This window comes from Zingiber officinale, chromosome 9A (assembly GCF_018446385.1).
Source record: "Zingiber officinale cultivar Zhangliang chromosome 9A, Zo_v1.1, whole genome shotgun sequence".
NCBI classification, from domain to species: Eukaryota; Viridiplantae; Streptophyta; class Magnoliopsida; order Zingiberales; family Zingiberaceae; genus Zingiber; species Zingiber officinale.
In genome coordinates, this window is record NC_056002.1 from 129,236,668 (window position 1) to 129,248,695 (window position 12,028).

The window sequence follows — 12,028 nt, forward strand, 5'->3', positions numbered from 1 at the left end:
AAAGAGTCTCTCCCCCTAAAGACATGGTGGTAACTTCTGTCATTGCACCAACAATGACTTGGAATCCCTAAACCTTTAGGAAACCCAAATTTAGAAGTTTTGAGGTTCAAATATTCAAAATGTGAAACAACCTCAACCTAAACTTCTACTTAGTCTTCGTTAACCAATCCATCCTTGTTTTCAACATGAAAACACCCTTTGTATGTATACAAATGTATTTAAGGGGTTTGGAATGGTTACCTAGACTCAAAGAGGTTCAAAGATGCTGAAATCAGGCCTTCCCAGCCAAAATCAGCAACTTGGATCGATTGGAGTTGGGTTCCAATCGATTGAACCTTTCTGAATCGATCCACGGATCAATTCAGACTCCCTGGATCGATCGGCTGATCGATCCAGCGAGCTTCTGCTCGCAGGAATTGCCGTTTGAATCGATCCATGGATCGATTCATGGAACTCCAATCGATCCATGGATCGATCGGAGCTCTGATAGTTGCTGAAATTTCATTTCAGTCAACTTCAGAAACCCCTAGAAAATTCTACAAAAATCCAAAAATTATGAAATTTCGTGTAGACATTATTTAGGGCATATTTAATCATGGAAAAATAGCTTTCTATGAAAATACATCATATTTTCAAAGATTGACACAAACTTGAAAACTTGCAAAAACTTTAGTGTTTTTCTTCAAGTTTGTGTCTAACTATTCAATGGTGATTGCTATCAAAAGATAGCCTTCACCAAGGTTTTCCAAAAACATTTTAAAACATTTTTAAAACCAATATCCCATCACATTCCTTGGGCTTAATGCACATGACTTGTACATTAGCTTTCCCAATGATGGGAAAACACATAACTATGTGTTTTGATGAATTTAAAACTCAAAGGAATGCACTAAATCAACATCTTGAGCTTTGTTCATCATCCTAACATCTCACTTGTATATAATATGCACTTAAACACATACAAGTCACCTTAGAGGTCTTTGTGAGATGTAAAATATGATTTTGCCCTATTCTAGGGATCATGCATATCTATCTAGGCATTTTAGAGATATTAGACATCCACCCAGGATGTCACTTGTCAATAAGTGTCGTTAAATGCCATTCGTCCTTAATTACAAGGAATTAAACTTAATGCATGATTATGTTATGGCATACATCAAAATAAAATAGCTTTCAAAAGAAAGATTTCTATAACTACATGATGTATGTATGGCATGACATGGTATTTTTGTATTTTTCATGATAAGTCATGAGTGCAAAATACAAATAAGATAAAATATGATGTCATGGCATATTATGAGCAAACAATCATGGCAAGGTTTAGCATAAATAAAATATACCTAGATTACCTATCTAAGTATCATTAATCTTAGCTAATCCTAAAACTTAAACCCTAGATTGCCCAAAGTGCTTCAAGAGAGTGCCAAAACCTAAGTTTGCATTTCTTATTCCCTTGATTAATTTATGCCAATTAAAATAAACATGTCCTCAAATGTTGGCATATTTCATTTTTCCTCAAGAGTAGCACTTTTAAATTTAAGGCCCGGATTGCCTTAAATTGTCTAAGAACATACCAAAAACCCAACTTGATAGTTCTTATGAATTTTCCAATATGTGCCATTTAAAATTAAAATCAATTCTTCCACCATTAGGCACATTTTACTCTTTCAAGGAGTAATCAATAGGTCCATTCCATTTTCAAAGGTTAACTAAACCTTGAAAATGCTCCTTGAGTGTCAATTTCCTCAAAGTTGGGTTAAACACCCTTCTAATCGGAGTTGACACTCTCTAACCCATCTATGGGGTAGAGAAGATGCTCCTAGGAACCCAACACCTATTGGTGCTCCTTGGATGCTCTAGGTACTCACTAGGGATAACTTCCCTAGATACCTTCCTAGTGACCTTGTTGGGCTTCTTAGAAGCCTTGGTCACATTTTCTAGGTCAACTCTAGGGATAGCCTCCCTTGTGACCTTGTTTGTGACTTTCTTAGACTTCTTAGAAGTCTTAGTCACATTTGTTGCAAAAATACTCTTAGGGATGACTTCCCTAGTATTTTTGGCTTGACCACTAGACCTAGGGTTTGTTCCATAACTATATGGAACTCTATGGTAAGAGGGCACATCCTTCTTAGCCTTTGGTTTGTATCCCAAACCTCTATGGCCATTGGATGACTTTTGTACCCCTAGATCTAGGCTATGCTCATTTTGACCTAATAGGATATTTTCCATCCTTCTTAGGGTCTTTTCCATTTTATCAAGTCTTGACCTCAAGACTTGATTTTCCATCACTAAGTCCTTAGTTTTTGGTTTTCCATTAAGTCCATGAGCATTTTTGTTTCTAGGCTTGTAGCTACAATCCTTAGAGTTCTTGCCTAGACTTTTACCTACATTCCTAGCCTTAGGTGTAGTAGTTTTGGCATGTAGGGCCACATGCTTTTCCTTAAAGCCCTCATGCTTCCTATTCTTATGGTAAATCGCATTAAAATGATAAAAGTTAGAACTATCATGCTTTTTACCATAATGTAAAGAGGTAGGCTCAATAAATGTTACCTTCCTTTTTACCTTGGAGGCTCCCCCTTGACTAGTGCCTCCTTGAGCCTTGACCATCTTCTTCCCCTTGGGGCATTGACTTCGGTAATGCCCTTTTTGTTGACACAAGAAGCACACAATGTGCTCCTTGCTCTTCTTTGTCCCGGGGGTGGTCTCCTTGGGCTTCTCCTTGCCCTTTTGTGCCACTTGGCCCTTCTTCTTGGCCAAGTTGGGACACTTGCTCTTATAGTGCCCATGTTCCCTACACTCAAAACATATTATATGATTTTTATTATTAATTGAAATATTTATACCTTCTTGTATAGGGATGGCACTTGCTCCTCCATTTGATATTTCTTGAATTTCAGAGGTGGCACCATCTTCTTCTTCTTCACTTGACCCGGATGTAGAAGCTTCTCCTTCTTCTTGATCCGGCGTCACCAAGGATTGCTCCCCCTCAATCCTAGAGGTGGAGGCTTCATCATCTTGAATATGAAACAAGGAGTATGCTCCCTCCTTGTTCCCTTCGTTGCATTCCCTTGAGGATGAAGCTTCTTGGATCTCCTCTTCTTCGGAGGTTGAGTATCTCTCACCTTCGGGGTCCTCCTCTTGGTCTTGCTCCAAAGAGTCACCCTCTTTGGATTCTTCATGATCTTGTACAGTGGAGGGGATCTCTTCATGAAGCTTGGCCAATTTGCTCCAAAGCTCCTTGGCATCTTCGAACTCTCCAACTCGAGCCAAGATGTGGCTAGGCAATAAGTTGACCAGAAGCTTGGTCACTTTGTCATTTGCCTCGCCCCTTTGAATTTGCTCTGAGCTCCATCTGCTTTTCTTTAGAAGCTTGCCCTTGGAATTTGTTGGAGCTTTGAAGCCTTCCATTAGAGCAAACCATTGCTCTATCTCCATCATAAGAAAATTTTCGATTCTTGATTTCCAAGAATCGAAACTTGTAGAAGTGTATGGTGGAGCCACCCTTGTATCAAATCCAAGTCCATCTTGGAATTGCATCTTGAAGTTGAGCTTCTTGAATTCTTTGACTTTGATGAATTTGCTCCAACTTCTTCACCCTCTAGCTTTTCTTGTTGTACTTGACCCTTCCGGCGATGATTCCGGTGAAGAGCGACCTTGCTCTGATATCACTTGTTAGGACCAAAAGTAGCTAGAGGGGGGGTGAATAGCTCGTCGCGTGCTCGTTGCTCGGTGTTGCTTGTTGTTGCTTGTTTCTTCAAGAATGCGCAGCGGAAAATACATAAACAAACACAAACACGCTAACACTAGGAGTTTACTTGGTATCCACCTCACAAGAGGTGACTAGTCCAAGGATCCACACCACGCACGCACCCTCCACTATGAAAACACTCCTTTTCGGTAACTACCGAGGGCGGAGAAGCCCTACAAGACTCTCAGTACAAGAAGAAAGGAAAGGGAAACAAAATACAAGCTTACAAGCTTACAATGAGTACAAAACCCTAACCCTAGCTTCTCTTCTTGCCTTTGATCCGCCTCTTGACTTGGAAAGCTTCCAAGATCCTTCAAGAACTGGCGATCTGATCTTTGAGAGCGCTGTGGAGGAGTTGGCGAGAGCTCTGGAGTGAATTAGTGAAGTTCTACCGCAGCTATCGAACGCCTGCAGCTATAAACGACGCCAACGGTCGGATCCCGATCGATTCGAATGTTCCCAATCGATCGGGGAGGCTTTGGATCGATCCACGGATCGATCCAGAGCGCCTGCTCGAAATGCGCTGGATCGATCCACGGATCGATCCGGCGCTATCGCGGCCGCGTCCCAATCGATCCACGATCGATTGGGACCTCTGAATCGATCCACGGATCGATCCGACCATTATTGGAATGTCCGGATCGATCCATCGATCGATCCAGACTTGGTTTTGTCCAAAACCAAGTCCTAAACCTCCCAAACCAACATCCGGTCAACCTTGACCTGTTGGTATGTCATGCCTAGCATCTAGTCACTCCCTTGACCTGCTAGGACTCCCTTACCAAGTGTCCGGTCAATCCCTTTGACCCACTTGGACTTTTCTCTGTGCCAAGTATCCGGTCAATCCCTTTGACCTACTTGGACTTTTCTTTCATGCCAAGTATCCAGTCAATCCTTTGACCTACTTGGACTTCCCAACACCATATGTCCGATCATCCTTGATCCATCTGGATTTTCCCTTGCCTGGCTTCACTCACCAGGACTTTCACCTAGCTTCACTCACTAGGGTTTTCCATCTGCCTAGCTTCACTCACTAGGACTTTCACCTGGCTTCACTCACCAGGATTTCCATCTGCCTAGCTTCACTCACTAGGACTTTCACCTGGCTTCACTCACCAGGATTTCCATCTGCCTAGCTTCACTCACTAAGACTTTCACCTGGCTTCACTCACCAGGATTTCCATCTGCCTAGCTTCACTCACTAGGACTTCCTTCTGCCTGGCTTCACTCACCAGGACTTTTCTTCTGCCTGGCTTCACTCACCAGGACTTTCATTTTGCCTAACATCCCAGTTAGGACTTCCCAGTCAAGTATCCAGTCAACCTTGACCTACTTGACTCTTTTCAATCAATATCTTATTGTCAAACATCTAAACCCAAACCAAGACTCAGCTTGGTTACCCAGGTCAACCTTGACCTGAGGGATATTGCACCGTGGTCTCCAACAGTGGCACAGTCGGCCAGCTTCGAGTGGTCAATTGTGGATGCAATGGTGGTGGAAACAATATTGACATCAAGGGACAAAGGTGTCATCATTGACGAAGAAGGGATCGGAGCACTGCTGATGGCTCTTGGAGGGGGGAAATCCCAGGAAGAATTAACGATGATCTTCGCTACCTTCCGATGGTGAGGGAGATGACTGCAACGGTGAAAGTCGTGAGCAGTCGGTGTGGTGACAGGGAGGCGAGATTGTTTGCTGACAAGGAAGAGAGGAGAGAGAGACACCTAGGGCTACACCAATAGTTGGGTGCATTTGGTGGTTGCAGTGACGACGTCAGTTAAAGACGTGTCGCTCTTGGCAGCCGTGAGAAAACACATATGTTGGCCCGAGGTAAGGGAGAAACACTGCTGGGGTTAGCTTACTCCCGTCGACAGAGGAGTAGTGGTTGGGCAGTGTCAGTCCCTCTCGTAGTGGAACAACGCCATGTGAATGAGGGAGGAGATACAGACACGGGAAAGGAAAAAAAGATGGAAACTTAAGGGTTTGATAATCTAAACTTAGATTTTATTATTCAATTACCTCACAACTTAACTTAAATGGTAGTGAGTCACTCCTAATAAATTTATCCTCTTATAATATCATACTAATTTAATTTAAATATTAAAAAAATCCAAAAAATTATTTAAAAATCTATAAAATTAGTTCTTAATTAACACTTGTCATTCAAATCCGCCCTGTGGCACGACCTCGCCGTGAAGTCCTTCCTCCGAGCATTCACCCGGCCGGACTTCGTCGATCATCCGCGCCCCGAGCTCATGGGTCTGGAGCAGAGAGACGGGGAGCTCATGGGCTTCCCCGACGCGCTTCTCAAGGTCATTGTCAATTGACGGTTTAAAGGACGGAGAGCGCGAGAGGCGAGAAAGGAGAACGATGGTGCTGGCTCGGGCGTCGGGTTAGTAAAGTGTGGATTTTGCGACGGAGGGCATGGAGAGAGAGAGACAGCGAAGTGAGGAGGAAGATGAGATATTTGCGGTTGAGGATCGAAGAGGACCAGCGATATCGCCGGCGACGACTATGATAAGAAGGGATGGAGGAGGAAGAAGCGAGGAAATTCTTGAAAGAAGTTCGAGGGGAGTAACAGCAGCATCGCAACCCCAACTGACACAAATCCAAACACCGAATGAGATCAAACATTCCCAACCAATTCATAGGAAAAAGACAAAATCTTTGGCATGAACCGATGATGTCGACTTTGTGAATAAAGAATTTGCTATGACTCAAAACGCTTTTGTTTTTGTTTTTTGGCTGCGGATGTTCTTGTTTGGGGCTGTAGATATTCTGTGATAATGCTCCATCTCTTCTTCTCTTCTTCTCTTCTTCTCTTCCTCGCCTTTGTGTTGCATATGCTTCACAGAGAAGCTACCTTTGCTTGCATCATTGGCCAAAACCCAATCTCTGACACGGGAAGTTCGGCGATGGCGTCAATGGAGCCCGAGATGATGCGATGAAGCCCTAACCAGAGCGCGACGCGAGGCCACCTGCTGCGTTTCCATTTCTCAATATTCTTTCTGGATTCCTTTTTTCAGAAAAAAAAAATAAAATCGACTTTTTTAGCCCTGCTATAAATAAAATTAGATGTCGTGTGCCCCATTCCTGGCCCCGTGCCTACCCTATCGTCGCCATCGTTCGCCGTTCCGATCTCGCTGTGGCAACTCGCCGCGGATCGTCCTCGATCGGTGGAGCCATGGCGGTAGCCTAGCGACGTCGCCTTCCTGCTCCGTTCTCTCAGGTTTCGATTCAATCGCTCTTATACTTCAATGTTGTCGATTTGCTCCTGGAGGAGCGATATCGAGGTCTACAAATTCGGGAATGTTATTTTAATTGCTTTGTTGCTTCAGTTTTGGCTCCCTTTTGTCCTTGATTTATTTTTATGTTTTTTCTTCTGATAAACTTGGATGCTTATTATTGTCTGATTCTTGGGGGGGAAATTCATTAATTTTGGGATTTTGGAAAGACTCGTTAAATCTACGGTTTCGTATCCTGAATTATGCCTGATTCTTGGAAAATTGTACGGGATTAATAAAATTTGCCCTTCCAAAATTATGTTTGGCTTTTAAGAAAAGCAATAAACTTCGCCTAAAGTAGTCAAAGAGAAATCTGGTAAAAGCAATAGCTCTGGAACTGTAGTTTCTTCTTCTTCTCCTTCTTTCTCTTTTGCTAGATGATCTCTGATCTTTGGTTAATATGTGGACAAGCTCAGAGCTCACTTAACCCAACAAACTTTAGTTTAGGTAACGAATGTTAAATCTATTGGAAACAATAGCTTCTTTTGTTCTCTGTTATTTATTTTCCCATCACATTCTACTATAAAGAATTCTCCTTAAGATCTCATTAATCTAACAATACATAATGCGATTGATCATTTGATCTAATGTCCCTTTTCAAGAAAAGAAAAACAGCAATTATTTTTTTGTTCCGTTCTTGTTGATCTTTCTCTTTTAGTATCTTGAAATCATTTGAAGATATTTACTTACTGCATTGAAATATTGTATTGAGATGATACTGTGAACCCATCCATTGATCGTGTTGAATTCATTGCAGGTTTCAAAATGCAATTAATTTTATCTGTGCAGGAATGAACACAGTTTGGGGTGACCTTAATTTCAGGTTGCATAGTGTTCAAGGAAGCAGTATGGCATCTGGAACTGATTATGATTTCAAACAAGCGCCTGATCATCTCCTTGTCCTAGTCCATGGAATTATGGCTAGGTAAAAATTCTGATGTCATTAGAAATTTGACCTTTACATTCGTTGAATGGCTAATCATAGGGACCTTGTTTGACCCTTTCTTTGATATGTTTAGTTCCAGTACCTTGCGGCTAGTGCTCTCTCTCTCTCTCTCTCTCTCTCTCTCTATATATATATATATATATATATTTATATATATAAGGTGACCAGATTGAACAAGGTTTGTTGTGCTTCTTTTTTTTTTTTGCCATGGTTTATTGCATCTTACCATTAAAGTGCTAACTGAAATTGCCATTTCATTTGATCCAACATGATAGCCGAAGTATACTGTTTCACAGTAGTGAGTTTGGGAAATTACCACTGTCCCTTCATTCCCTATTTCAGTTAGCAATTCTCAATTACAAACTTTTGAGATGATGATGTTGCTAGTCCAATTATGTACTTATGCACGTATAACATGCAGTCCCAGTGACTGGACATATGCGAAGGCTGAGTTAGAAAGACAACTAGGGAGCAACTTTTTAATATATGGTATGTCATTTCTGGTTGCATTCGAGCTTCATGAGTTGTAAATTTTATTTATTTATTTATTTTCATGCGTTCTTTCCCTGTTGTTAAATGATTTTTTCCTGAACAGCAAGTTCATGCAATGGTTTCACTAAAACATTTGATGGAATTGATAGAGCAGGAAAGCGACTAGCAGAGGAGGTAGTTAAAAATTTGTTGTTGCTGACTGAGATACATCTTTCATGCCATGATATTTGATTCATTCTTGAAACAGATCTCAAGTGTGGTACAGAAGACGGGAAGTTTACAAAGGATCTCTATATTGGCTCATTCCTTGGGTGGTTTATTCTCAAGATATGCAATCGCTGTTCTTTATTCTACAGATAGCTTGCATAAAGATCAGGTTGATGATTACAGAAATACAAATACACAAATGGAAAATTCATTGAAACTAGGCAGTATTGCTGGGTTGCAACCGATAAACTTTATTACCTTGGCAACTCCACATCTTGGCGTTAGAGGGAAAAAGCAGGTACCTTTAAACAATGGGATACTGATCCAACTACCAAGTTCAAGTTATCTTGTGACATTTTTGGTTTATCATAATGTGATACAAGTAGTATGTGATAGTTATCATCTTACAGCTTCCTTTTCTTCTGGGATTACCACTTCTCGAAAAACTTGCACCGCCAATAGCTCCCATACTAGTTGGCCGAACTGGTCAACAGCTGTTTCTTACTGATGAAAAACCAAACAGACCACCTCTTCTTTTACGAATGGCATCTAAGTCTGATGATTTGGAGTTCATGTAAGTTGAAATGATTGATCACTATGACAAGTTCTTTATCTTTTCAAGATTTCTTTCGCTATACACTTTCTCATTTCACTTTGCAGATCTTCCCTGAATTCATTTAGGAATCGAATTCTTTATGCCAATGTCTCATATGACCGTATCCTTTCATGTTAGCTTTGCTAGTAGCACAACACAATTTATGGAATCTATCAATTTGATACTCCACTGCCTAGAACGAGATTGTCGTTGATTTCCTTCATCGTCGATTTTCCTGAGCTTCAATCAGATATGGTTGGCTGGCGAACCTCTTCAATCAGGAGAGAGACAGAGCTTCCTAAGGTAGGAAATATAATTGCTAGATCGTATCAAGACTGTTTAATACACTTAGATTCTAATTTGCTATGAGTTCTTCTCAAACAAAATATTATGAATAGATTCAGATGCCACTGTTCTACATTTTGGCTCTTCGTTTTCAGGTACATAAATTTCCTAGAAGTCATTCAGTGTCCAATATCTTGCATATCTTTTGACGGCAAACAAGATAACACAAAGAGAGGAGCTTTATCGTAACTTGTTTCTTCTAGCTGACTTTGTCTTTTATTAAATAGAAACTGGTCGTTTGCAGCCCTCTCTCAAATCGTTGGACGGTTACAAACACATTGTAGATGTTCAATATTGTCCCCCGATTTTATCTGAAGATCCTCATTTTCCTTCAGAAGCAGCGAAAGCGAAGGAAGCTGCCCAAACTTCATCAAACACACAGACAACCACAGAATACTATGAACTGATAGAAGGCATGTATTCTCGACCCTTACTAATGTTGTCAACATGAACAATTACCTCTTGATCGCGATATCTAACTTGGCGAAAATGAAACCAGAGGAGATGATACATGGATTACAGAGACTGGAGTGGACGAAAGTCGATGTGAGTTTCCATTCAGCGACTTGGCCCTTCTTCGCGCATAACAACATCCATGTAAGTCAGTTTGGTTTATCGATTTTGTTTGGTCCTTTTCACTGATGTGGGGTAGTTGCAATGAATCAGGTAAAGAATGAGTGGTTGTATAATGCTGGAGCTGGAGTTATAGCTCATGTTGCAGATAGCCTCAAGCATCAAGAATCTCGCACACTCATTGCATCAAATTTATAGTGTATGATTATTTCAGTTTTTACATAATAATATTACGCTAAACTAATCATAAAAAGTAAAAAATAAAAAATATTGTATAATTTTTTTTTTTTACATTTACACATGGTGACAACTTATAAATTCTTTTAATATTAAAATATCAGCAAAAAAAATATATTTATCATTAATTTTGCCTCATTCAAATCGGGAATCATATATATATATATATATGAGTCTTGGCGGACGACGTCGGGAAGGCAAATTGGTCATGCAGATGACTCAACGTTATATATTTTTCAAACTCTAATATGTCTTAGGTGGCATTTAAATCCTTGGGTTACGTTTGGTAGGGTGTAATCCCTGAGTTTATATTTTCTACGTCATGCGCTTATGGCCTGTGTATCTGTATGAACCTCTCTCCATATCCGTGGAGTCAGCACTAGGGGGGCCATTAAAGTAGTGGATCTACTTTTTTTTTGTGAAAAGGAGATGAATCATGATACCGAACAGTCTTTTTAGTGAGAGGAACTTATTCTCTAAGAATGAATCCCAAGAAATTCGAATTTTGCTCCTATGATTAAATCCATCACCCGAATACAAATTCAGCTCTACTCGTGAGGGCATGCATTGCGTATACTATTGGAATAAAAAAGATGATATCATTCATCCCAAGTGGTTCAGTATCGTTGATTTCACAATAAGATATAGACAAGTAAATCAAGGAAGTATTTTATCTTAGTGCAACAACTCTTTGCATGGAGAGATTAGGAAGACAGATTGAATCATGTACCTCTTGTGTTGCACTGCATTGTACATATTATTGTTGAACCAGTTAACACCGAATCTGGTGCGACCGGTTTAGCCCTATGAAAGTTTTCCACCGGTTATCAAGGTAAATCGGAAAACACTCACAGCAGACAGCCTAGAAGCCCAGCATCTTGTGGTTGTGCGCCTCATTTGAAGGAAAAATCCCTATAAATGCGTTATAACCGAATCGCAGGTGCTTGGGTGACAATTTGGTACCCTTTCGCTGCACCGTTACCCCAAGGGACTGTATTGTGTATACTAAAAAAAATGTTGAACCGGATAACACCAAACTTGGGCCGACCAGTCTAACTCTACAGAAGTTTCCCACATATGCTGCTAGGGTAAATCGAGAAACACTCGCGGCGGACGACCTAGAAGCTCGATATCCCATTGTTGTTAACCTCATTTAGAGGAAAAATTTCTGTAAATGCGTCGTAGCTGAGATCGAACCGCGGATGCCTAAGTGACAACCTGGTGTGGTGTCCTTCCACTACACTATAGCCCCAAGATGCATTGTGCATGCTATTATAGATTACGCTCATCTCAAGTACCCTTTATAGCCCGTCCCTAAGTTATGTAAAAGAAAGTAAATCACGAGATCAACTTATAATCGACTACTAAGTTAGCTAGAGAGTGGAAGGGATTTTTTCCCCTAGGGCATATGTCCGTTGGGAATTGATCTCTTCTCCTATTGTAGCACCTTCTAACCAACTTCATTGTGCATGCTAAAAAAAAAAATGATGAATCAGGTAACACCGAACCTGGGGTGACCGGTCTAGTCCTATGAAATTTTCCATCGGTTATCAGGATAAATCAAAAAGTGCTCATAACGAACAGCCTAGAAGTTTAACATC

General features: G+C 40.8%; 1 protein-coding gene across 5 annotated transcripts; it reads left to right on the top strand.

Moving 5' to 3' along the window:
• Positions 1 to 6,483: 6,483 nt before the first annotated feature.
• LOC122020988 (lipid droplet phospholipase 1-like) lies at positions 6,484 to 10,555 on the top strand. Of its 5 annotated transcripts, none has more exons than XR_006122402.1 (12): positions 6,484 to 6,977; positions 7,822 to 7,957; positions 8,400 to 8,467; positions 8,574 to 8,644; positions 8,718 to 8,975; positions 9,088 to 9,251; positions 9,338 to 9,393; positions 9,523 to 9,575; positions 9,671 to 9,712; positions 9,953 to 10,030; positions 10,117 to 10,214; positions 10,284 to 10,320. XR_006122402.1 is itself a non-coding variant. In XM_042579054.1 (12 exons), exons 1-12 carry the CDS (start codon positions 6,824 to 6,826, stop codon positions 10,386 to 10,388), a joined length of 1,374 nt encoding a protein of 457 aa, XP_042434988.1. In that variant the 5' UTR covers positions 6,485 to 6,823; the 3' UTR covers positions 10,389 to 10,555. The 5 variants fall into 5 exon arrangements, 4 of the variants coding, with proteins under 4 accessions (XP_042434988.1, XP_042434989.1, XP_042434991.1 ...); XM_042579054.1 differs by having other exon boundaries at positions 6,485 to 6,977; positions 9,862 to 10,030; positions 10,284 to 10,555; XM_042579057.1 differs by having other exon boundaries at positions 6,843 to 6,977; positions 7,856 to 7,957; positions 9,862 to 10,030; positions 10,284 to 10,555.
• Positions 10,556 to 12,028: the final 1,473 nt, after the last annotated feature.

Excerpts from the sequence above, each read along its gene's own strand:
- LOC122020988 (XM_042579054.1), top strand. The coding sequence starts at position 6,824 with ATGTCGTGTGCCCCATTCCTGGCCCCGTGCCTACCCTATCGTCGCCAT. Across the intron at positions 9,576-9,670 it reads GAGAGACAGAGCTTCCTAAG|ATTCAGATGCCACTGTTCTA; the intron begins GTAGGAAATATA and ends TATTATGAATAG. Across the intron at positions 10,215-10,283 it reads TCGCGCATAACAACATCCAT|GTAAAGAATGAGTGGTTGTA; the intron begins GTAAGTCAGTTT and ends GCAATGAATCAG.